The sequence below is a fragment of the Phocoena sinus genome, chromosome 2 (assembly GCF_008692025.1).
Source record: "Phocoena sinus isolate mPhoSin1 chromosome 2, mPhoSin1.pri, whole genome shotgun sequence".
NCBI lineage: Eukaryota > Metazoa > Chordata > Mammalia > Artiodactyla > Phocoenidae > Phocoena > Phocoena sinus.
Genome location: NC_045764.1, coordinates 8,662,092 through 8,687,003, shown reverse-complemented (window position 1 = coordinate 8,687,003; position 24,912 = coordinate 8,662,092). Strand labels below are relative to the sequence as shown.

Sequence of the window (24,912 nt, the reverse complement as noted above, 5' to 3'; positions counted from 1 at the left end):
TTTGGTGAAAGGCCAGTTTTGGCCTATGTCACCTTGCATCACTGTTACACACCTCCCGTGACCCTCTTCCCTTTTGCTTTTCTATCCCCATTTGTTGTCTTTCCTTTGTTCCCAAGGCTGTTCCATTTCTCTTATCAAAAAGGAGGAAATGTCCCACTAAGATGTTAGGATTTAATGCCAGACTTCCTGAGGCACTTGAGTTTTAAAAGAGAATGTCTAGGGACTTACCTGGTGACACAGTGGTTAAGAATCTGCCTGCCAATGCGGGGGACATGGGTTCGAGCCCTGGTCCGGGAAGATCCCACATGTCACGGAGCAGCTAAGCCCGTGAGCCACAACTACTGAGCCTGTGCTCTACAGCCTGCGAGCCACAACTACTGAAGCCCATGTGCCTAAAGCCCGTGCTCCGCAACAAGAGAAGCCACCGCAATGAGAAGCCCACGCACCGCAATGAAGAGTAGCCCCCGCTCACTGCAACTAAAGAAAGCCTGCGTGCAGCAACGAAGACCCAGCACAGCCAAAAATAAATAATTAATTAATTAATTTAAAAATAAAGTCAATTCCCTTTTTTTTTTTTTTTTTTTTAAAAAGAGAGCGTCTAGAAAGAGGCTCTGTCCTCAAACTCATGGCTAGGGTGGAATTTGTGACATGGGTGGAAGATGATTTGAAGTGGGAACCTTCTCAGCCCTCTTGCAAACACATGACAAAGGGGGTCAGCCTATGTGGGACCTGCCTTGTTCAGGATAATGGCATTAGAACTAAAACCCAAGAGTGGCTTATGTTTATTTGGAATAATTTTGTCCCTGTGAACTTCCAAAGGTATCCTTCTGAAGAAGATAGAATTGATAGTTCAGAGACAATGTCTTAGCCAAAGACTAAAGTATTGTGAGATGGAGAAGTTTCCAGGTTGGAACAGTGAGGGAATTTACATAATGATAGAGATGTACACCACCTCCCTCCACCTACTCTATTTCAGTAAGGTAGTCAACTTTCAACTGTCCTTACAAGTCTGAGCTAAGAATTTTACTTTCAAAAATATCTAACCCAGCACCACCTCATACCCATTAGGATGGCTACTATAAAAATACCAAAAATAATAAGAGTTGGAGAGGATGTGCAGAAATTGGAACCCTTGTGATTTTTCGATGGGAATGTAAAATGGTGCAGCTGCTGTGGAAAACAATGTGGTGGGTCCTCAAAAAATTAAAAATAGAATACCATATGATCCTGAAATTCGGCAAAAGAATTGAAAACAGGGTCTCAAAGGGTTATTTGTATACCACGTTCATAGCAACTTTATTCACAATCGATACAAATTGGAAGCAACCCAAGTGTCTGCAGATGGATGAATGGATAAGCAAAGTGTGGTCTATCCATTCAGTAGAATACTATTCAGCCTTAAAGAGAAGGAAGTTGGGCTTCCCTGGTGGCGCAGTGGTTGAGAGTCCGCCTGCCGATGCAGGGGACACGGGTTCGTGCCCCGGTCAGGGAAGATCCCACATGCCGCGGAGCAGCTGGGCCCGTGAGCCATGGCCGCTGAGCCTGCGCATCTGGAGCCTGTGCTCTGCAATGGGAGAGGCCACAGCGGTGAGAGGCCCGCATACCACAAAAAAAAAAAAAAAAAAAAAAAAGAGAAGGAAGTTCTGACACTTGCTACCACATACATGAACCTTGAGGACAGTATGCTAAGTGGAATAAGCCAGTTGCAAAAAGACAAATACTGTATGATTCCACTTATATGAGGAACCTAGAATAGTCAAATTCATAGAGATAGATAAAAGGTAGACTAGTGGTACTATGGGTTGGAGGGAGGGGTAAATGAGGAGTAGGGGTCAGTTTTGCAAGATGAAGAGGGTTCTAGATGGATGGCAGTGATGGTTGCACAACAATGTGAATGTACTTAACACCACTCAAATGTACACTTAGAAATGGTTACGGTGGTAAATTTTATGTGCATTTTACTACAGTTAAAAACTTTTAAAGCATATCCACCTAAAAAATAGATGTCAAGCTCAACACAGTCAAACCTATTGTGGAGCTTCTGATGAGTAACCAGACTTCTCAGTCACAGTCACCTCCTTTCCCAGCGTCCCTGTCCCCCAACATATATGAAAGAGGTACTGGTGAAGAGGTGAAGAGTGCAGTGGAGCGAGAGGTAGCTGGAACACTCAGGGGAAAACACGTCAGGAACCGGAAATCGGGGCCAAGGCTGCACAGGCCAAGTGTGTTTAAGAGGGACATGCTCTCTCTCTTTTTTGATGTACAATGTTGTGTTAGGTTCTGCCATACAGCAAAGTGAGTCAGTTGTACATATATGTATCTGCTCTTTTTTAGATTCTTTTCCCATATAGATCATTACAGAGTATTGAGAAGAGTTCCCTGTGCTATCCAGTAGGTCCTTGTTAGTTATCTGTCGTATATATAGCAGTGTGTATGTGTCAATCCCAATCTCCCAGTTCATCCCTCCCACCCACTATCCCGCCTTTCCCCCCTGGTAACCATAAGTTCGTTTTCTACATCAGTGACTCTGTTTCTGTTTTGTAAATAAGTTCATTTGTATTATTTTTTTAGATTCCATATATAAGTGGTATCTGATATTAGTCTTTCTCTGTCTTACTTACTTCATTTAGTATGATCATCTCTAGGTCCATCCATGTTACTGCAAATGGCATTATGTCATTCTTTTTTATGGCTGAGTCATATTCCATTGTATGTAAGTACCACATCTTCTTTATCCATTCATCTGTCGATGGACATTTAGGTTGTTTCCGTGTCTTGACTATTGTAAATTATGCTGCTATGAACATTGGGGTTCATGTATCTTTTCGAATTAGTTTTCTCCGGATATATGCCCAGGAGTGGGATTGCTGGATCATATGGTAGTTCTATTTTTAGTTTTTTAAGGAACTTCCATACTGTTCTCCATAATGGTTGTACCAATTTACATTCCCACCAACAGTGTAGGAGGGTAGAGGGACATACTCTTTTACGTAAGAGAAACAGTTACAAAAATGAGGGACTTCCCTGGTGGTCCAATGGTTAACACTCTGCACTTCCACTGCAGGAGGCAGGGGTTCAGTCCCTGATCAGGGAACTCAGATCCCACATGCTGTGCAGCACAGCCAAAAAAAATGAGAAGTTTGGTGCTTACATTGAATAAGCAATAAATAGCAAGGGTCTCATATGTGAGGGCACTGTGAGCGCTAACAGAGGTGCCCAAAGGAATAGGCAGGACCTTCAAGGGTCTTTACTATCTCTATTCAGGAAGGCAGGGTATTTACAAATGGGAAAACCATACTTTCAGGAAATGTATTAAGTGCCAGGTGGTGGTATGTACTATACATACAGGATGGTTACAAGAGTTGAGTTGAAGGAGAGATTAACTCAGGTTGTGTTGGGTTAGTGAGGAAAGATTTTGACAGGTAAATTTGAGATGGTTACAAGAGTTGAGCTGTATTACTAGAATTAGCTTTGGGAAATGTTATCATGTTTTGTTGATGCAATCATAAGCTTTTCAAACTCATTTAACCTGTGGTTTACGAGGGGCGAGCTCAGGGGCTTCCCTGGGGGCTTCCCTGGGGGCTTCCCTGGTGGCGCAGTAGTTGAGAGTCCACCTGCCGATGCAGGGGACACGGGTTCGTGCCCCGGTCCGGGAAGATCCCACATGCCGCGGAGCGGCTGGGCCTGTGAGCCATGGCCACTGGGCCTGCGCGTCCGGAGCCTGTGCTCCGCAACGGGAGAGGCCACAACAGTGAGAGGCCCGCGTACCGCAAAAAAAAAAAAGGGGGGGGCGAGTTCCAAGCAGATACCAGGAGCAAAGGTTTCTGGTTTTCCTATGATTAGTCCCAAATATAGAAAAAGAGGAGCCTATTTGTTTTGTTCTGTGCTTTGAGTACCTCATATACTCTTTTTAGATGGGTCTCTGGTGCAATAAACATAAGCCCAGGATAAATCCCCTTCACCCACTGTGAAGCCAGGCTCTTGTTATCTTCCAGGCTTTTCCGTATTCTGCCAAGATCTAGTGATATTCCTGTCCCAGCCCATCAGTTTCCAGCGGACATTGGCTCCCACCTTACCAGGGGTCCCATAAGCAAAATAAGCAGTCAAGTTCATCCTGCTACTGTCTTCGTTCCATACTTGGGCCTGTTACACGGAGTGAATGTGAAAGCGTGGGTAATCGTTAGTCAAATCCATTTCACCTGCCTCCACTAACCAAGGTCGTTTTAATTGTTGCTATACGATGTTATGCCTGAGTTCTTGTCCCAGAGCTTTGAGTCAGCTGTGTCTGCTTGGAGGTGAACTGGTTAAGACCGGATAGGACCACCCACCCTCCAACTGGGCATGCGCGAGTCTCCGTTAAGTGACCTTCTGACATCAGGGGGCTGAAGACACCACCCTGGGTCTGTGCAGAGCGCCTGCGTTTTTGAACGTGCAGAGACCTGAGGCTTAGCCACACCTGCACAGAGTAACAGTGATGACCTGACTGCACCTTTCCCCAATCACCTTTCCCACGCTCCCCATGCCTCAGTCCGCCCTGCTGCCTTATCCCATAAATAGCCTAAGCCCCTTGCCTTCCAGGAGGCAGATCTGCGGCTTTGTTCTCCCGTCTCCTCTCTTTGCTGCAAACCTCGGGTCTCAGCATTTCGGCTTGAAAAACCTTTCTAGAAACTGGTGCAGAACGAACCTGGTTCAGTAACAGATGCTTGGATATTTGTTAGATAACTAGTAGGCAAAAGGGACACGGCTAAGATGGGAGATGTTTCCCAATTAACTAGTTGGAGTTCACTCAAAAGTGCACAGGGGGGGCTTCCCTGGTGGCGCAGTGGTTAAGAATCCACCTGCCAATGCAGGGGACACGGGTTTGAGCCCTGGCCCGGGAAGATCCCACATGCCACAGGGCAACTAAGACCATGCGCCACAACTACTGAGCCTGTGCTCTAGAGCCTGTGAGCCACAACTACTGAGACCACGTGCCACAACTACTGAAGCCCGTGAGGCTAGAGTCCGTGCTGGGCAACAAAGAGTAGCCCCCACTCACGGCAACTAGAGAAAGCCCGCACACAGCTACGAAGACCCAACACAGCCATAAATAAATAAGCACAAGGGAAGTGACAAATTCTGCTGTCTGGTTTTCCTGCTGAAGTCTACTTTTTCACATTTATTTTAAATTCAAAATTAGTTGGGGGCTTCCCTGATGGCGCAGTGGTTGAGAATCTGCCTGCCAATTCAGGGGACACGGGTTCGAGCCCTGGTATGGGAAGATCCCACATGCCACAGAGCAACTAGGCCCGTGAGCCACAACTACTGAGCCTGCGTGTCTGGAGCCCGTGCTCCACAACAATAGTGAGAGGCCCGCACACCGCGATGAAGAGTGGCCCCCGCTTGCCACAACTAGAGAAAGCCCTCGCACAGAAACGAAGACCCAACACAGCAAAAATAAATAAATAAATAAATTTTAAAAAGAAAAAAAAAAACTTTAAAAAAAATTAGTTGGAGAAGTTTATTGCAGAACAGTGCCCCATACATGCTGTTTACACTGGCTTTCCCTATGTACATTTTATTTCCAATTATTCCATAATGCTTAGACGCTGTCAGGGATTCTCAGGTCTTCCCCAGTGTCTAGCGAGACCTGAGCTTAAACTGGGTGTTCTTACAGAGAAACTGACAAAAACGGTGAAGCTAGATTTAGGAAAACATATGCATAGCAGAATGACAAAAACGGGGACTCTTTCTTTCTTTTTAAAGCTTTAACTAGAATTTTTAAGAAAAAGGACTGTGGCTCCTTGCTGCCCTCAGCTGGTGTAGAAATACAGTGCTCTATTAAATTCCCCCAGTCCACACCACTCGAAATCCAAATCAAAAGTATCTAACCATACGGTATTTATTTTTCTCTTTCTGACTTACTTCACTCTGTATGACAGACTCTAGGTCCATCCACCTCACTACAAATATCTCAATTTCGTTTCTTTTTATGGCTGAGTAATATTCCATTGTATATATGTGCCACATCTTCTTTATCCATTCATCTGTGGATGGACACTTAGGTTGCTTCGTGTCCTGGCTATTGTTATAAAGCAGAAACTAACACACCATTGTAAAGCAATTATACTCCAATAAAGATGTTAAAAAAAAAAAGTACCTAACCATTTTCCAAGACCTTGAAAGAGGTTAGATTTCATTCGTAAATGCTGCCCTGCACAATAGGAATTGGCAGAGAAAGTTACCCTGGTCTTCTCTCTTTAGAGAAAAAGACTTGGCAAGATCCAGTCTTTGAGGAGGTTGGTTGGGCTGGAGAGGCCATGGAAGGAAATCCTGTGTCAGAACATGAGTCTCCACCCACATTTTTACTCCGTGGTGCCCTTCTTAGGCCCTCCACTAACTGTGCCTCTAATATTCATTGTTCCAGATTTGAAAAGAAATCTCTCACAACACGAAATTGGGAGGTGGTGGGCTTTGCATTTCAGAACATTAATCCCTGCTTGGGTAAAGAGCTAACTGAATGAAAGAAACTGATCGAACAGACTTCAATTATGCATCACCTTTATTAGCTGCAACCCCAAGTTTTCCTTAAAACAGTAATATTTCACTTTTACTGATTTTATATTCGTTAAAGCCACGCCACCGTGCTGCAGAATTACCTGTATGCGGTTAAGTACTGGATCTGTGCACTTTGATTTTGTTAACAAGTGGATAGAAAAGATTACATCATCTCATTGAGAAAAGGTTTTCCTCTGACACCTTGTTCCATCCTGGTTTTCTTGAAAAGAGTTCGAGCAAAGGGCTATTTCAAAGGTTGATTCTTTCTCCTTTCACGACGCGTGCTCGAAATTTCCAAATATCCTGGAAATAATACCAAACGGTGAATTTATGGGACACTTCGATTTACCTATTCACCATAAGACAAAGTAGATTACTAGCATCTACAAGTGGTTAAATACAAAAAAGAAAAAGAAAACCCGTCCACAATGGTCATAACAGTAAATAAACCACATTCTGAGACTCCAATTAATGTACCTGCCAACATCTAAAATCATGTTTTGGAAGCCAAGACAGTGAGTCCCCACTCGTGTCAGTCTTGTTTCACTTGGCGCTCGTGCTGAGTACAGGTGTTGGAACTGGCTGTTACGTCTGGTCACAATACAAAGAGTTTAGTACCCAAGCTCCTGCTTTCCTTGGTCATGTTTGCCTGCCCCATTCTGAGCCATGTACCCCTGATTAGATCATTATCATGAAAATGATGTCCTGGGCTACTGGTTTGGGTTTTTTCTTCTTTGTTCCTAATAAAACAACTCAGACTTTCTTGTTTATTTTTGAGCAAACAGCAAGGTATCCTGGGAAGAACGATTTTGGAACTGGACCTGACTCTGAAATCTCCGTCACTTACGTAATTGAGGGCAATCTCTTGAACTCTTCATTTTCTCATTAAGAACTTGGAGCTATAATGACTGCTCCACTGGGTTTTGGTGAAGAAGAGAAGAAAAGGGATATGAACGTGCTTTTGTACCTGACAAAGAACTCTATAGCAGAAGTTACTATTGTTCTTTTAAGTAAAGCCAATGAACTATAGCTGAGAGAGTAACGAAAAATAAATACAGGAACTGATTCATTTAGTACAACTGTGACAGACCTCAAACGTATACATTTTTTTCCTGCCTTGAAATTCAGGGTGTTGGATGGAAGCTCCAGTTGGCAAAATATGTTGCCTTTGTAGGACATTTAAGTACTGGACAAAGGGAGAAGGACAAGACTTCCAGGATGTGCAAATGTGAGACCAGAGCATTTTCAGATATGGGATACATTCACAGATTCTAAAGAGAAAAGGGGTTAAGGGTGGAGGAAGATTTGTGCGCTGGGAAGTTGTTTCAGAAGGTGGTACCCTGCCTTTGGTGAGCAAGGCTCTTCAGAGTACTAGAAGGCCCTGAGTTATCATTACACTCAGCCTATTTGGGGGTCATGTCGCCCCCAGAATAGATGCATTTAGTTATCTAATGCACATTTAACAAGTAGGGTCAGGTTCTTGGTTCAGATGCTAAAATGTACACAATCTACGATGCAAATAAGTTTATTTGCCTTGACTGATAACTTGTTGTCGATCAGCAGCAGCATGGAATGTTCACCAGTTGGAAACAAATAGTCTGCAGATGAGGTGTATTAATTAGGGAAGCATATGGAATACCGTCTTACGCCCGCTCTGACAAGCATCAGTGATCTCTCATCTCTGCTACGTGCAGGCTCTCGTTAAACTCCGGATGCAAACTGACCCAAACAAACACTTGCTTGCTTGAGAACTGCTTTCTGGGAGTCTTACTGGAATTCCAAATGCATATACTCTCTTTACAAACAAAGGAGGCCTATGATTGACAGCCCAAACCTTTAAACTGTGTGCGTTCAGAAGGTAGCCTTGTCCTCCATTTGCTCTCCTCTGAATTTGTTATCTACTTCCTCTCCTACCTGTCCGTTCTGCAACACGATGGCCTGCGTACCACAGGACAGCCCAGAGACTGACAGAATTCAGGTCTCCCACGCTGGGGAAGCAAGTAGTACAAACAAACTCCACTGTCATTCTTAGGTCTCAGCAATGTTTCCGAAACGAGCTCTAAACCCAAGCATTTTATACTTTCAGACTAAGTCAGGTATGAGAATTATTAAGCATCTGAAGAAAAGAAAAAACCAAGATCTTTACCTTGTCATTTCATACAGACATACATACCTTCAGGCTGACGTCTTTCACTCCATGGATTTTACTGGCTATCTTTAAAACTTCCTCTCCAATGTTTTCTTGACTGGTACCCTTCACGTCGATGTAGTGGCAGTTGGCATCCGCAAAATGGCAGGAAATTGCCTGTGCAAAGTGAATCGATTCATGTTACAAAAACAAGAACAAACAAACAAAAAACACCCCGTTAACACCAGCAACCTAGCAAGGAGGCTTCTTTTAGATGTCACTGCGCATTCGATTTCTAGACTGAATGCTGTTCCCATGTGTCCTGAATCAGTCTCTTGATGGCTCAGCTGCTTTTTTTTCCACCCAGCTAAAGGATAATTGAGAATTTACATGACGTTTTTCACTAGCTGTGTTATTTATTTTCCAAAGGTATATATGGGGCAGGGAACAGAATTATGTAAGTAAGAAATCTTTAACTTTTTAGCATTTGATTTTTCTAATGAGTGGATACTGCCAAGTCCTACAAAGGAATGTATTGCAGGGTTTCTCATCACCTCAGTTACAGAAGTTACTCAGTTAAGTTTGTAATGAGTTGGTATTTCAATGGCCACAGATGATGGGGTGAAAAAACTGAAAAGACCTTGCAAAGGAAATAATAGGCAGACACCCCTCTTGAATCAGAAGGATGTTTAAAGTTTGATCGCATTCACATACAATACCCACCTCGTTTCCTTTTGAAGGTAAGATGGAAGTCCCTTGGTTCTCCCCATTCTTGAAGGAGTTATAAACAGATCTAACTTGCAAGGCGGTAGTTAAAACTCACCTTCCTTGTCACAGGTTAGTTGTCTTAGGGTGACTGCACCCATCAGAAGAGCTTCCTACTTTGCCCCAAATATCAAATTTCGAGGCAGTTGAGTCACAAACTTTACTTCCCATGGAAGCCCTAGTGCCATACCAAGCCATACTGGAGCCTGAGGCAACAGGGAAAAAATGTACAGTCCTACCTGTACCCTTTTATGTATTTTTTAATGGTTAATATTTCCCCAAACATTAAAGCAGTTAAAAAATATTGAAAAATTATAAAGTCGGTATATTAAAACACATTATTTCCAGCGTAGTGCCTGTACCCCTTTGCACAGTTCTGAGGGTCATGGTAGTGGAGGGTCTGACCTCGTCTTTAAAATTTTGGCGTTGTGCTCACCATGGATTTTTTGGCATTAATTTTGATTTTTTAAACTACTACATTAAAATATTATGTAACTGGACCGTGGAGGTTTTGGGTACCCCTGAGGGGAGTGCCTTCTTCCCTCATGCCCATCCCTCACCAGGCTCATGGAGCCTGCTGGATATTGGAATGAATGGAAGATGAAATCTGACAACTAACCCTCAGCCTCAGGGAGACACAAGGGATTGTTGTGACAGACTGGAAAACTTCACTCAGCCCCAAAGAAGCCCCTAATATTTGGTATAAACAGCCATGTCATCATAGGGAAACGTGAGCCCACAGTATCGTCAGATCTGCGGAATCTTAGAGAGGCAAGAAATCTGGGGATTTATGAGAAAGTATGTCAATTTTTAATGTAAGCACTGAAATCATGAAATTGAAAACACTGAGGCTAACGGGTGAAAAACATGGCCATATCTGATTTCCGGGTGGCCAATTCAGACCTTACTTTCCGATCAATAATATTTTCCCCAGTAGCAATAATATTACAGACGTTCCTCTTATATGAGCTGTACACATTCCAGATGTTCTTATTTGGTATGTCTGCCTTTGTTTTTGCCTCTGAAACCATAGGCTAGCAGCTTCCAAGTAAATAAGCTCTCACTCTGAAGCAATTCCATGAACGTTCAGTAGGCTGGGATCCTGAGGTCACCTGGCTCCTTGCTGCTGTGAGCAAGAAAGCGTGAGGGAGGCAAATATATTTCCTGCTAAATAAACCAGACTAAAGGGCAGTTTAGTTAAAAGTCACAAATCCTTTAACTTTGAATATATCATGGCACTTTTGTTCCTAACCCGTTCATCTTCAGAAAGAGCTGTGATGTGAATGCATACCTTCCGGAATCCTTGGCTTTTGTTCCGACCAGATCCATGGATGAGCAAAGGATGAAAGAAAACGGTGTCTCCTTTCTCCATCAGGAGGTGCACCCGGTCGTTATTTTTGTCATAGTCCTGGATCCCGTGGAACATGATGTTAACCCCTCCCTAAAACACGAGAGAAGCCAAGTCGAGATGTGAGGAAGCCACTAATTAAAACCCTATCAATGACTCATCAGGAAAAAACAGAGCTTCTCTAAGTTCTTCCAAGAGAAACAGATAAATAAATTAGATTTTAAAAAACCAAAACACCTTACCTATACCAAAGCTTCTCAGATGACTGGTTTTAAGAAAGCCCCACGTTGATGCTAAAATTTTGGACTTTTTAGACCGGATGAAAAATTTGGAATTTTCACCTACCCTTCATTACTGAATTATAAATGAAGATCTAGATCAGCTTTGCATTTTGTGGTAATGCAGGAGACCACCTTTCCAGGTTAACCCATAATCATTCTTTCCCACCTGGAACTTGGCATAAATCATTATTCTATCACTCAGGAGCATCTCTGAGAAGCTAACTGTTCTCCCAAACTAGGGGAGAGAAAATACTCAGTTTTTCTGGGCTGAAAAACCACTCATGTCACGTGCAGAGTAAAGAAAGAATAGTAAATTATAACATTATGGGGACTTCCCTGGTGGCGCAGTGGTTAATAATCCACCTGCCAATGCAGGGGACGCAGGTTCCATCCCTGGTCCGGGAAGATCCCACATGCCACAGAGCATCTAAGCCCGTGCGCCACAACTGCTGAGCCTGCGCTCTAGAGCCCGCGCGCCACAACTCCTGAAGCCCGCGAGCCTACAGCCCGTGCTCCGCAACAAGAAAAGCCACCGCAATGACTAGCCCGCGCACCGCAACAAAGAGTAGCCCCCGCTCGCCGCAACTAGAGAAAGCCCACGCGCAGTAACGAAGACCCAATGCAGCCAAAAATAAAAAAATAAAGAATAATTTTAAAAAATAATAAAATAAATGAAACATTATGTTTGTTTATAACTATTTTCAAAGTTAGTCACTGTATTAGGTAATGGTTATGTCTTTATGGAAGAAGCTAAAACGAGAAGTGACAAAGTTTGCAAACCTTTATGGGTCTTTGGAGGGTAGCATCCCATTTCCTTTCCTAAGACTATCCCAAATACAAATTCCTTTTGGGGAATGACTACTTTCGTACTGCACTGTATTGGGACTTTGACCCAGTGAGCTTCTCTCTGTGCACAGGGTTGATATGTAACCAAGATAAGCTAATCTGACCTCCCACCGAGGCCACTTTGAATCTGAGCAGAGGATCGAAGAGACCGGATGTAGTCAGGGTCCACTGCCCATGCCAGGTACCCCACCCAACTGTTCCCGCCGAGCAGGGACTTCCGCTTTCCTTCCCCATCCCCCAACCCCCAGAGCTGGCCAGCCTTCCCACCGATTCTGCCTGCCCCTGCAGCCCTCCAAAACATTCCCTTCGGCTGAAGTCAGTGAAAACCCACTTCTGTTGCTTGCACCAACCTTTCCTAAACCTCAACTTAATCGACGAATTTCAGATTTTATATCAGAATCTAGACTCAAATATGTTCACTTAGCACTAATCCTCAGTGCAAGAATTCTAACTAGGGGCTTCCCTGGTGGCCCAGTGGTTAGGAATCCGCCTGCCAATGCAGGGGACACAGGTTCGATCCCTGGTCCGGGAAGATCCCACATGCGGAGCAACTAAGCCCATGCACCACAACTACTGAGCCTATGCTCTAGAGCCCGCGTGCCACAACTACTGAAGCCCATGCACCTAGAGCCCGCGCTCCGCAACAAGAGAAGACACTGCAGTGAGAAGCCCGCACACCGCAACGAAGAGTAGCTCCCACGCGCCACAACTAGAGAAAGCCCGTGTGCAGCAACAAAGACCCAGTGCAGCCAAAAATAAAATTAATTAATATTTTTAAAAAAGAAGAATTCTCACTAGTTGGCACAGAAGTCCTGAGAGCCATATTCTTTACGTCCCACAGAACCGTGTCCATTCTGTCTGCCTTAACAACAGGTGCTCTTCCCACCTTGATCATCATTATGGGATTTTTGAGACATTGCCTTATACCTAAAATGCTAAGAGTCTCCTCTCTGGTTTCTCTGCCTCTGGACTCTTACACCTGCAGTACATTCTGTGCCAGACCACAAGGTTATCGCCTTGAAGAACCAATTTGACCTCATCACTCATGGGCCCCAAAGCATTAAACAGTCCTCCAGCATCATCAGCTGAATCGATAAACCATGAACAGCCTCGCAACGGGATACTACTCAGTCCTCCCCAGAGCCTCTCTCTGCCGGTCTGTTCAGCTGGAAGGAGATGATCCCACTTCTTCACTGCGAGACCCACCAATCAGGGTGTAAGACTCATGTGGCGCTTGGCACACACATCTGGTGTTGCCGCGTTTGTGTCTTACCTCTGCACGTAGGCTTCATAATCTCAGATCTTTTATAGCATCACCAAAGTTCCCCACTTTGGTTGGCTTTCAAGCACTTGTTGAAGGAACAAAGACAATCATTTTATCTGACATCCTTAAATTTTCCCTGATCCTTATTCTAAATCCTAGAACAATGTTTTGCTAAGAAGGGAAGTGTCATCTTATTGGCAAAGCTCCTTATGTATACTGATGTGAAATCAAAACAACAAAAGATTCTGATCAAGACTCAGCCTCCAGGCAGACTTACCTCCCACTGGGGATAATTGTGTGTCTTCAAGGGGCCTCTGTGTGTCCCTGGGAGCACAACCAGACAGCCGTTGTCCCGGTCGATGTGCTCCATGGCTGTCCAGGCACAAACGATGCTATTGCTGGGCCTGAAGGGGAAATAGTGCAGATCCTGGTGCAAGGGGTGACGGGATGTCTTCTTGCCTAAAACAGAACCTGCTGTTAAAATAAGTAAACTCAAGTCTCAGAATTCTTCTCCTCTGCCTGAAAAACCAGAACAATGAGCTATCCCTGCAAAAGCAAACAGATGAAACAATGCTAAAGAAAACCAGCCTCAACAGATAAGCACCAAACTGGAACACTGAGTCAGCACAGTGACTGTCTTTTGTTTGGCCATGCCGCAAGGCATGAGGGATCTTAGTTCCCCAACCAGGGATTGAACCCATGCCCCTTGCAGCGGAAGCATGGAATCCTAAGTGCTGGACCACCAGAGAATTCCCATCAGCACAGTAACTCTGGATCCTGTCATTCTTTCTGGGCTTCTGGTAGCCAAGGACTACTTTACACTATTTTCTAGCATGCTGTACGTATGTCATCATCTCTGTTGTGCTTTATTCTTTCCTAACTCTGGTTTGGGCACAGAGCTTAGTATTCCCAAAAAAAGGCTGATTAATTAAAGAGAGTGGTCAAATCTGAGGTCCTCTGATAGCCTTCAAAGTGCCTGGTACAAAAAAATATATTCGTTAATTAACTAACTAACTAAATAAAAGGCCTCTCAGAGGTTTCCCCACCAAACTAGAAGCATTTGGTGTACAATCAGTGTGGAGAATCAGAGATACTAGGCCCACGTTTACATTTTTCCCTAGTTTTGCCCTCTGAACGTGGTTCCCCCAGGCCACCGGCTCTCTCCAGGCAAGACACCCAAGGAGGGAAAGACTTGGTGTTAAACTACAGACCTGTCACATAAGCCTCTCCCAGCCATCAGGAGGAAGACAAAGTAGAAAAGGATCCAGAATCTCTAATGGCCGATTTACTACCGCTGGTACAGCTGAATTTCTCAGTGTGGCCCAAGAGCCATCTGCATTAGCATCTCTGGGTATGGTTAATAAAAATGCAGATTCCTGGGTTCTGTTTTCTGAATCAGTCTCTCTAGGAGGGAGGTCTTAGAAGCTACATTTTAGCAAGCACAGGAAATTTTAAGAATAACTGTGGTATATGATTTATAAGAATAATTTTAACTTTGGTAGTAATAGTAATGGCTTTAGATCAGGAAGGCAAAGTCCACACTCTCATGCATGGGTGAGACTGGTAACAAGGCTTAGAGATGTTGAATAACAGCCTCTGGGGTGTAGGGACAGTCGTGTTTACTGAACTGCATCTTTCAGAAGCCAGTTGTGTAAAAACCCAGCGATAACCCTATACTTCAATGTTTTTATGATGTAAGCTATCTTAAGACTTAAATAAAAGTACATATATTCATTTATGCGAAGTTTAGCAGCTGTACACCTTGCTATCAGTTAGGACATCAACCTTACGTACTTAAACACTTTTTTTGTTGTTGTTGTTGCTTCTACTTTACAAATAAGAGCTCTTTACCAGAATCTGGAGGTTTGTTTATCAGCATCGTATGCATGGCCATAATATTGGGTCCAGTGAAGCACTCCACATATTTCAGAATCTAAGGGAGAGGGGCAAGAAAGTTCATGGGAAATCAGATACATAGGCAGGTGGCACAAAGTACATCTGTCTATACAAGAACTCAGATGGCAACTGTTTAAAACAATCCATTGATATTTCACAACCTTGCAAACAAACCATGGAAAAGTCAGCAACTGGAAATCATTGGAAATTTACAACACTCTGAACTAAACAGCCTTTTTGGAGCCAGCTGGAAACTTGCGTACTCCTTCTACAAGACAGATGTGAGTTTCTGTGAGACACCAACTGCAAAGGGCAGGAATGCCCTTCTTTCCACCAAAGCCGTTGGCAGTTGCCCAGTGAGAAGGCAGCTTCCTTTTCCTTCACGGAGACTCTTCGTAAGAAGGGACCACGAAAGGCCCCAACAGGTTTGCCGCTGTCATGAGTAACCCCAAGGGCAGGAGAACAGGGGCCTGGAGACCACTTCACAATCAGCATGGCCATTAATTCAACAACTCCCTCCTAAGGTCTCTGAACCAGGCAGAGTGACAGCAAGTAGGGACACAACAGTGAACAAGATAAGCGGGTCCCTGCACCAAAGGAGTTTATATGCTGGTGGGAAGAAAGGTGTTAAACACATAATGACGTGGGCCGATGTGGTTGAGACCCATGCTCCGAGAAATAAGCTGCAATGGGAGCAAGGGACAGGGAGGACCACCTCCTGCATCAGACCCACTAGAAAGGGGTAAAAAGCAGAAAGGACTCAACACTGCATGCCTCCTACCTGCCAGGGGCTTTCTATATATTGACACATCAGCTCGGTTAAGCCTCACAATAGTCCCTGAAAATTAATGCCCCCATTCATTAATAATACTTTGAAATGAATGCCCCACACGAATAAGATGCCTAAGTTTGCAGAGCCAGTTAAATGAAAAAGATGGTATTCAAACTCCCTTTCTGTCTGCCTCCAAAAAATGAAGCACAGTCTACGGCTTTCTCACTATTTGAACTCTTGTGTATAAGGAATATTGGCAGTTTGAGTATGAAACACTTGAAATGTTACAAAAATCTCAGGAGTCAGGCCTCATGCTTGTTTTTTTAATAAGAAGTTTGTTTTTGTCTTTTTTTTTTTTTTTGGTATTCACTTAGGCTGCGATTTTCTAAACCTTCGTCATTCAAGAGCCATCCTCACCGTTTCTGTCCTGCTTTGCAGAATTTCCCAATATATTTAGCCAATATTCTCCCTAAATTAAATTAACTCACTTCTTTTACTTAGTTTTTTTTTCTTTTTAAAAATATTTATTTATTTATTTATTTTTTGGCTGCATTGGGTCTTCGTTGCTGTGCGCAGGCTTTCTCTAGTTGCGGCGAGCGAGGGCTACTCTTTGTTGCGGTGAGCGGGCTTCCCATTGCGGGGGCTTCTCTTGTTGCGGAGCACGGGCTCTAGGCACGCGGGCTTCAGTAGTTGTGGCACACAGGCTCAGTAGTTGTGGCACACGGGCTTAGTTGCTCTGTGGCATATGGGATCTTCCTGGACCAGGGCTCAAACCCGTGTCCCCTGCATTGGCAGGCGGATTCTTAACCACTGCGCCACCAGGGAAGTCCCTCTTTTACTTAGTTTTATCCTGATTAATAATATTCTTGAAATCATGGATTTGAGGTGCTGGTTCATTTTTCCAATACATATTAAAATAAATACCCAGCTATTAAAAGAATGCCTACCTCCCTAAAATCATTGCATGAACCACCAGATACGTGGTTCACACGTTACAGAGGTAGGAAATCTGAAAGTCCCGATAGAGCTTAATCTACTACATGTTGCCTGTGATTTCCAGCTTTTTATCCTCGGTCCACCCACACAACTTCCATTTCTATAACAGGACTTGAGGTTGGGAAGCATGCATGGCTCAGAGGGGCCACTTCTCCTCCCAACCCCAACCCAAGGGGCCCGACATCCCAGGTGGCTCAGCTGTACAGTCTTTCTTCATGAATCAGATTTTTTAACAGCACTTGAGGTTATAGCTTCTAATAAGTACTTTGTGCAAAGTGTCCTTTCAAACCATTCTAAATAAATGGTCATAAACTGTAGTACCTTTATGCAATGGAATACTATGCAATAGTTTACAAAGTATAAAGTAGATCCATAGATACTAATATGGAAAGATGTCTCAGATCTACTGCAAGTGGAAAAACAAAGTGACAACCAGTATGTTCCCTGTCACACAAAAGGTGGGGTTATACAGATATGCTTGCTTATACCTGAAACAATTCTAGATGAATACATAAAAAAACTGAACAGTGAGTGGTGCTGGGGCTGGGAGAATTCACTTTTCATTTCATGTCCTTCCATACTATTTGGATATTTTTATAAATATGAACTACTCTTAAAGAATAATTTTTTAAAAACTAGTTTACATTTATTTGTGTTTTTTTTTTTTTTTTTTGGCTGCGTTGGGTCTTGGTTGCTGGGCGCAGGCTTTCTCTAGTTGCGGTGAGCAGGGGCTACTCTTAGTTGCAATGCATGGGCTTCTCATTGCGGTGCCTTCTCTTGTTGCAGAGCACAGGCTCTAGGCACGTGGACTTCAGTAGTTGTGGCTCGGGCTTCAGCAGTTGTGGCTCTCAGGCTCAGTAGTTGTGGCGCACGGGCTTAGTTGCTCCGCGGCTTGTGGGATCTTCCCGGACCAGGGCTCAAACCCCTGTCCCCTGCATTGGCAGGTGGATTCTTAACCACTGCGCCACCAGGGAGGCCCTAGTTTACATTTAAAAACAAACTCACACCTCTACTGACCAGATCATAAAACAAAATGAAAAAAATAAATGGATATTACAGTAAATGGCCTCAGCATTATCACCCCTGTGGAAGTGCCTGTATGAAGTGTGAGAAAGGCTCTCTTGCTCTCTCTTACCACAGAATTCCTGCTCTTCTTCACCAAAAATAATTAGCAAAAGCAGGATTTCTCAGTCTTGGCACTACTGACATTTTGGGCTGGATAATTCTTTGTTTGCGGGAAGGGGCTCTTCTATGCATTATAGCATCCCTGGGCCCAAGCAGCAGCATCCCTGACCTCCACCCATTAGAAGCCAACAGGACACCATTCCTCCTGCCTGACAAGCAAACATGTCTCCAGACATTGCCAAATGTCCATCTCTGATTGAGAACCACTACTCTAGGACCCCGGTAGAAAAGGGCTAGATGAAGTAAAAAATAATAATAATATTTCAGAGGCAGGCACGCAGATGGGCAATTAGCTTAAAGAGAAAGAGAACACAAGAAGGGCTTGAACCTCAGGGAGGGTGCAGTATCTGAAGAGTTCCTTATCTTCTTGGAAATCTTGGACCTTGGTGATCACTTTCTCACTTGGCACATACTCTGATTTTGCAGTGGTCACATCTCTCATCACCATCAATCCCAATGGCTTCACCTCCATTCTGCAGATTCTTTCAAACTCATCCCTAGAAAATTCAATTGGTAAATGATATCATTACCGCAGGCTCCAAGCACCTCCCTGGCCTTGTTCTGTGGAAAGACTTGAAGGTTTGGGGGTGGTTTTTCTGCACCAAGTTGGCCTCTAGCCCCAGGTTGAACAGTTCTGATGGGAGGAAGGAGAACATGGCCAACTCAGAAGTGCCTGGGGCTTCCCTGGTGGCGCAGTGGTTGAGAGTCCGCCTGCCGATGCAGGGGACAAGGGTTCGTGCCCCGGTCCGGGAAGATCCCACATGCCGCGGAGCGGCTGGGCCCGTGAGCCATGGCCGATGAGCCTGTGCGTCTGGAGCCTGTGCTCCGCAATGGGATAGGCCACAACCGTGAGAGGCCCGTACAGCAGGAGAAAAAAAAAAAAAAAAAGAAGTGCCTGCCTCCTTACTGTGAGGCTGAAACTTGCTCCCAGAGTTCAAATATTCCTTAGCTTGGCAGACCAGCGAGGAAATACTTGTGAGTTGGTTTCGTCTGAATAAAAAAGCAAACACTTCCCTAGCACTGCAATAAGCCAGGCCCTGTTTAAAGTATTCTCTCTCTATTTTACCTATTTAGTCCTAAAAACAACTCTAGGACATAAGTACTGTTATTTCCCCCGTTTTGCAGATGTGGAAACAGGCATGGAAAGGTTAAGGAATTGCCTCATACACACAATGTTAAGCGACGGGGCTAAGATTAAAGCCAGCCACCCTGGCTTGAGCCCAGGTTCTAACAAACCACTTCCTCACAAACCCAATCCCTGAAAAATATCTGTACAGACACAAGCTAATCTTACTCATATTCCCACTATACACATATAATACATATTTCTGTTATATAACAAATAGTGTTACTGTACCTAAAATACTGAATATCAGCATCAGACACCAAATTTTTAATGACAAGAAATCCATTTTCTTCATAAAATTTTCTCTGTTCTAGGTTTAGAATATTATTATCCCGAGTATACCTGAAGGAGAAAAAAATCTCAAGTAAGTCCAATTTAAAAATCACAACCTAACAACAATATGTATCAAGAACCTGAGAAATGTATGTACTCTTCCACTAAGCATTTTTATTTCTAAGACTTTAAGGAAATAATCTGAAAAAAATGTTAAAGCTTTAGATCCAAAGCATTAATTACTGTCACCAAGAAATGGAGGAGTAATTAACTAATCATATTATATCCATTCAATGGGACATGACTCAAGCATTAAAAATAAAGAGCATATAATAGCATGGACAATGCCTATTAAATTAAAATATGATGACAATGATGTAAAACCAAGACACTACTTGTTTAAAAAAAAGACTATAAGGAAGTACAAAAAAAAAATTTTTTTTAATAGTGATTGCCTTTATGTAATGGCATTATGGATGATGTTTTTTTAATTCCTTCTATTTCTCTGATTTTAAAATTCTGTAATGAATATGTATGGTTTTTCAGATGGGAAACTAATATATTTTATGTTTTAAATTGTCTAGTTCATGCATTCACAGAAGAAATCAAAGTAACAGAAATCTGAATAAGTGTACAGCACACACACAAACTCAGATCACCCTGTCCATTACTCTGGTTTGGAACTGTGACCCTATAGAATATTCCATGGAGATCAATGTTTTCCACTTCAAAGGTGATTTTAAGACAAACCAAAGATGCTAGCTAATACATCAGACTAACCAAACGACAGGCTAATTTAAATGAGATATACGATGCCTGAATTCTACAAAATAAGATTATGCACTTTCTCACATTTTTCCCCCTTTCTGAATTTTAAAATACATATAGAAAAAGCCAGGGGCTTCAAAATTTTCCATGATCGTTAGAACAAATCCTGGAAATGGAGAATTTGTATAATGAATTCTCATCGGGCAACATGTATTTTAAATCCTAGTTACCACTAGAAAAAAAAAAACCTTTATATACATTGTATGGCTAAAAATTAAAATTAGATCTACTCACTGGAATTGTTGAGGACGGAAGCCGGCAGGAGAAACAGTCCCTGAAGTGTGGTGCGCTATCTAGGATGTGAATTAAGGCAAATGAAGTAAAGTTTAGGTGTCAACCTTTTCTAGAAATGCTCTGCCCTGGATTGGTTTTCACAAGGGAAGACGGGCTCTAAATAGTCACCAAGCAAACTGATTACACACGTAAGTTCTGATGCACTGCTGCTTACCTCATTTCATTTCACAATAGCCTGAGGAGGTGGCTGCAAGCCAGGAGCTTTATTATTCCTGTTGCATAGAGCAGGAACCCTAGGCTAGGAGAGCTCAGTAACTAGTCCAAGGTCACCGAGGAGAAAACAGCTGAGCCAAGGCTTCCACGCGGTATTCAGAGTTTCCATCTATTTCATTCCCCCTGGCTATTTCTCCCACCGAACTACTGAACGAATAAAAATGGAAAGGCTCTATTCTAGAAATAAGGAGAAACATGTGCTATTCAAAAGAGGAATTTAACTTAGTAGGAGTCTAGTCCAAAGTATTAGCAATATTGGCTGGTCATTAGAAAAAAAAAGTCTACCTTTATAGAAAATGTTTGCCAACCCTGGCTCAAGACTAGGAGCTGCTGGGACTTCCCTGGTGGCACAGTGGTTATGAATCCGCTTGCCAATGCAGGGGACATGGGTTCGATCCCTGGTCCGGGAAGATCCCACATGCTGTGGAGCAACTAAGCCCGTGCGCCACAACTACTGAGCCTGCGCTCTAGAGCCCGCGAGCCACAACTACTGAGCCCCCATGCCACAACTACAGAAGCCCATGCGTCTAGAGCCCATGCTCCGCAACGAGAAGCCACTGCCGTGAGAAGCCTGTGCACCATAATGAAAGAGTAGACCCCACTCGCTGCAACTAGAGAAAGACCACGCACAGCAACGAAGACCCAACGCAGCCAAAAATAAATAAATAAATAAATCATAAAAGAAACAAAACTGAGTTATTTGTAGTGAGGTGGATGGCCCTAGAGCCTGTCATACAGAGTGAAATAAGTCAGAAAGAGATAAACGGATATCATATGCTAACACATATATATGGAATCTAAAAAAGAAAATGGTTCTGATGAACCTAGGGGCAGGACAGGAATAAAGATGCAGATGTAGAGAATGGACCTGAGGACACGGGGAGGGGCAAGTGTAAGCTGGGATAAAGTGAGAGAGTAGCATGGACATATATACACTACCAAATGTAAAATAGCTAGTGGGAAGCAGCCGCATAGCACAGGGAGATCAGCTCGGTGCTTTGTGTCCACCGAAAGAGGTGGGATAGGGAGGATGGGAGGGAGACGCGACAGGGAGGAGAAATGGGGATATATGTATATGTACAGCTGATTCACTTTGTTATACAGCAGAAACTAACACACCATTGTAGAACAATTATACTCCAGTAAAGATGTTAAAAAAAAAAAGACAGCCCAAAGAACAGGAAAAAATGTTTGCAATCATATATCTGATAGGGGACGTGTATCTAGAATATAATAAAGAACTATTACAACTCAATAATAAAAAGATAAATAACCCAATTAAAATTTGACAAAGGAGGGACTTCCCTGGAGGTCCAGTGGTCAAGACTCCACGCTCCCAATGCAGAGGGCACAGATTCGATCCCTGGTTGGGAACTAAGATCCCGCATGCTGCACAGCACAGCCAAAAAAAAAAAGAAACACTACTTGCCTTAGATTTAAGATTTGCAGCAATACAGCCTTTCACAGGCCTCTGAATTACCTATGGTTTCTCAAAAGAAAAAAAAAAGTCTATAAAATAAACAATGACTCCAAGAAAAATATGATCCACATAGCAGAGTATCATTTTAAATATCTTACAGAACTAGAAATTCCCTTTTGTTTTCTATCTAGTAATCACAGATGACTGACTTAGCATCTTGGTTTTTTTCTTCTCATTTTTTTCATTGTTTCTTTAGCTTAAAGAGTTACTTTCAGAATGTCACTTCTCTTAAACATGTTATCCTTTTTGAATGATGTCTTTATATAACTGGGGAATATAATAGTCAAGGAGATGAGAATTCCCTGGAGGTCCAACTGCGGAAGGCCCAGGTTCAATTACTGGCCGGGGAACTAAGATGCCACAAGCCACGCGGTGAGGCCAAAAAAAAAAAAAAACGTCAAGGAGGGGCTTCCCTGGTGGCACAGTGGTTGAGAGTCTGCCTGCCGATGCAGGGGATACGGGTTCGTGCCCCGGTCCGGGAAGATCCCACATGCCGCGGAGCGGCTGGGGCCCGTGAGCCACGGCCGCTGTGCCTGCGCGTCCAGAGCCTGTGCTCCGCAACGGGAGAGGCCACGGCAGTGAGAGGCCCGCATACCGCACAGAAAATAATAATAAATAAAATAAATAAAATAAAATGTATCAGAAACAAGTGCAAACAGATCGCTGGGCCCCATGTCCAGGTATTTTGATACCACAGGTCTGAGATGAGCCTGAGTATCTGCGTTTTTAACAACTGCCCAGGTGACGCTGATACTGCTGGTCCGGGGACTGCACTTTGACAACCACTGCTTCCCTTAAATGACCTTGGTCAGGAGTTTTCATCTCCCCTAGCCTCGACTGTTTTCTCAACTGTAAAATGAGATTACAGAGTCACCTGGGTTCCCTTCATCAGTTCGTGGATGAGATTTCAAATTTACAACGGTTCCGATTCATCAAGGCTTGGAATTCAGCAGAGAGAGCAATAGTGAAAGTAAAAGAAACAGCCAGTAAGATCGTTTTAGGAAAGATTTCAGGATCCTAAATATAGCAGAACAGGACACAAGGGAAAAAAATCCCAGGCCCAGTTTTCTGTGGAGCTTCCAAAGGTTCACGCTGAACGAGAACACTTAAACTGAGCAGGCAAAAACAATTCTATAAAGCTACTTGACTTCTATGTCACAGTGACATCTCTCTGGATCCAACGCCCGTAGCACACACATGCTCTCGGGGATTAACTTCTCAAGGCCTGACCAGGAGGGGACACAGGGCACCCAGCCCTTCTCCAGGAGACAGTGTTAGCTCCAGGGGCGGCTCCTCCAGGCAGCTCTGCGACCCCGTTTAGGGTCTCGGTCTCTGGGCAGCCGCGGCCATCAGGCGCGGCCAAGTGCAGAAAGCGACAAGGCAGCAGAGAGCAGGCCCGCTCGGTAACGACTTCCCCCCCGCCCCCAAAGCCAGGGAACAGAGGCCCTGAGGGCCCGGACGGCTGCAGCGACGCCACTCCAGTCGCTGGGGCCAGCAGTCCCGGGCCTACCGGGCGGGCCGGTCCCCTCTGGGGCATTGGGGACCACCGGCTCCTGGGGTCGCACCTATCCTCGCCCCCAGGGCCCGGAAGAGACGTGACCATCACGGGGACAGGCGGCGCGGAGCAAGGAAGAGCCGGCGCGGCGGCTGTGTGATGCGCCCTGATAGCCACCACCCTTCCAGCTCGAGACCCCCGCACCCAAAGGATACGACGGCCCCGGCCGAGCGGCCGCCGAGGTGTCGCAGCAAGACGCGCAGGCGGGCGGAGGCGCGATCCTTGTCCATGGCATCGGGCGGGGGGACACCCGGCGGCCCGGCGTGGGCCGCACTTAACTCCGCGGGCGACCCCGCCTCCGCGCGGCGGGCGGGGCTTGGCACGGACGCAGCTCAACCCGGGCCACGGGACTCGGGGAAGCGCCACCTCCGGGGAGCGGCCTAGGGCGCTGCGCGCAGCTTCACGTGGCGACCACAGCGTGGGGTCGCTGCCTGCGCACCTTGCTTCTAGCGGATCGCAGAGGTCATCTTTGTCGCACAGAGCAGGAAGCTAGTCCCCAAGGGCTCGGTCACTAGGGTAAGATCGCCCAGGAGGAAGTCCAGCCAGAACACAACATGCTTAATGGCATAATTTCCACTCATTTTATGCTGTATGACTGATCCTTCCACTAAACTGCTGAAGGAATAAAAATTCCAATGTTCAGCCCTAGAAGCAACATGTGCTTTCCAAAAGAGACCTTTAATTTAGTGGGAATCCAGTCCGAAATATTAGAAACAGTTTGGTCATTTTAAAAAAGTGTAATAAATGATTCTATGAAATGTCTAAACCACGGTCTAGTATAACATTTTTTATTTTTATTTTTTTGGTGGGCCACGCAGCATGCGGGATATTAATTCCCCGACCGGGGATGGAGCCCGTGCCCCCTGCAATGGAAGCGCGGTGGGCCCTAACCACTGGACTGCCAGGGAATTCCCTAATTTTAAATTTAGTAAAGAAACAGAATTTTTTTTTTTTCCCCAATGGGATGAGTTTGGGGATGAGTGCGTGAAACCATCACCACCATCAAGGACATAAACATCCATCGCCTCTCGGTTTCCTCCCACACTGTTTATCTCATTTGTGTGTGTGTGTGTGCGTGTGCGTGTGCGTGTGTCTGTATGTGTGGTAAGAACACAACATAAGATC

At 44.4% G+C, this 24,912-nt stretch overlaps 1 protein-coding gene across 1 annotated transcript; it reads right to left on the bottom strand.

The window, feature by feature from the left end:
* Positions 1-6,523: 6,523 nt before the first annotated feature.
* PHYH (phytanoyl-CoA 2-hydroxylase) lies at positions 6,524-24,099 on the bottom strand. The gene is made up of 9 exons (XM_032623850.1): positions 23,943-24,099; positions 20,480-20,538; positions 19,376-19,486; positions 18,347-18,515; positions 15,021-15,102; positions 13,447-13,628; positions 10,722-10,871; positions 8,711-8,842; positions 6,524-6,840 (listed from the first exon to the last, which is right to left on the bottom strand). Exons 1-9 carry the CDS (start codon positions 24,015-24,017, stop codon positions 6,787-6,789), a joined length of 1,014 nt encoding a protein of 337 aa, XP_032479741.1. The 5' UTR covers positions 24,018-24,099; the 3' UTR covers positions 6,524-6,786.
* Positions 24,100-24,912: the final 813 nt, after the last annotated feature.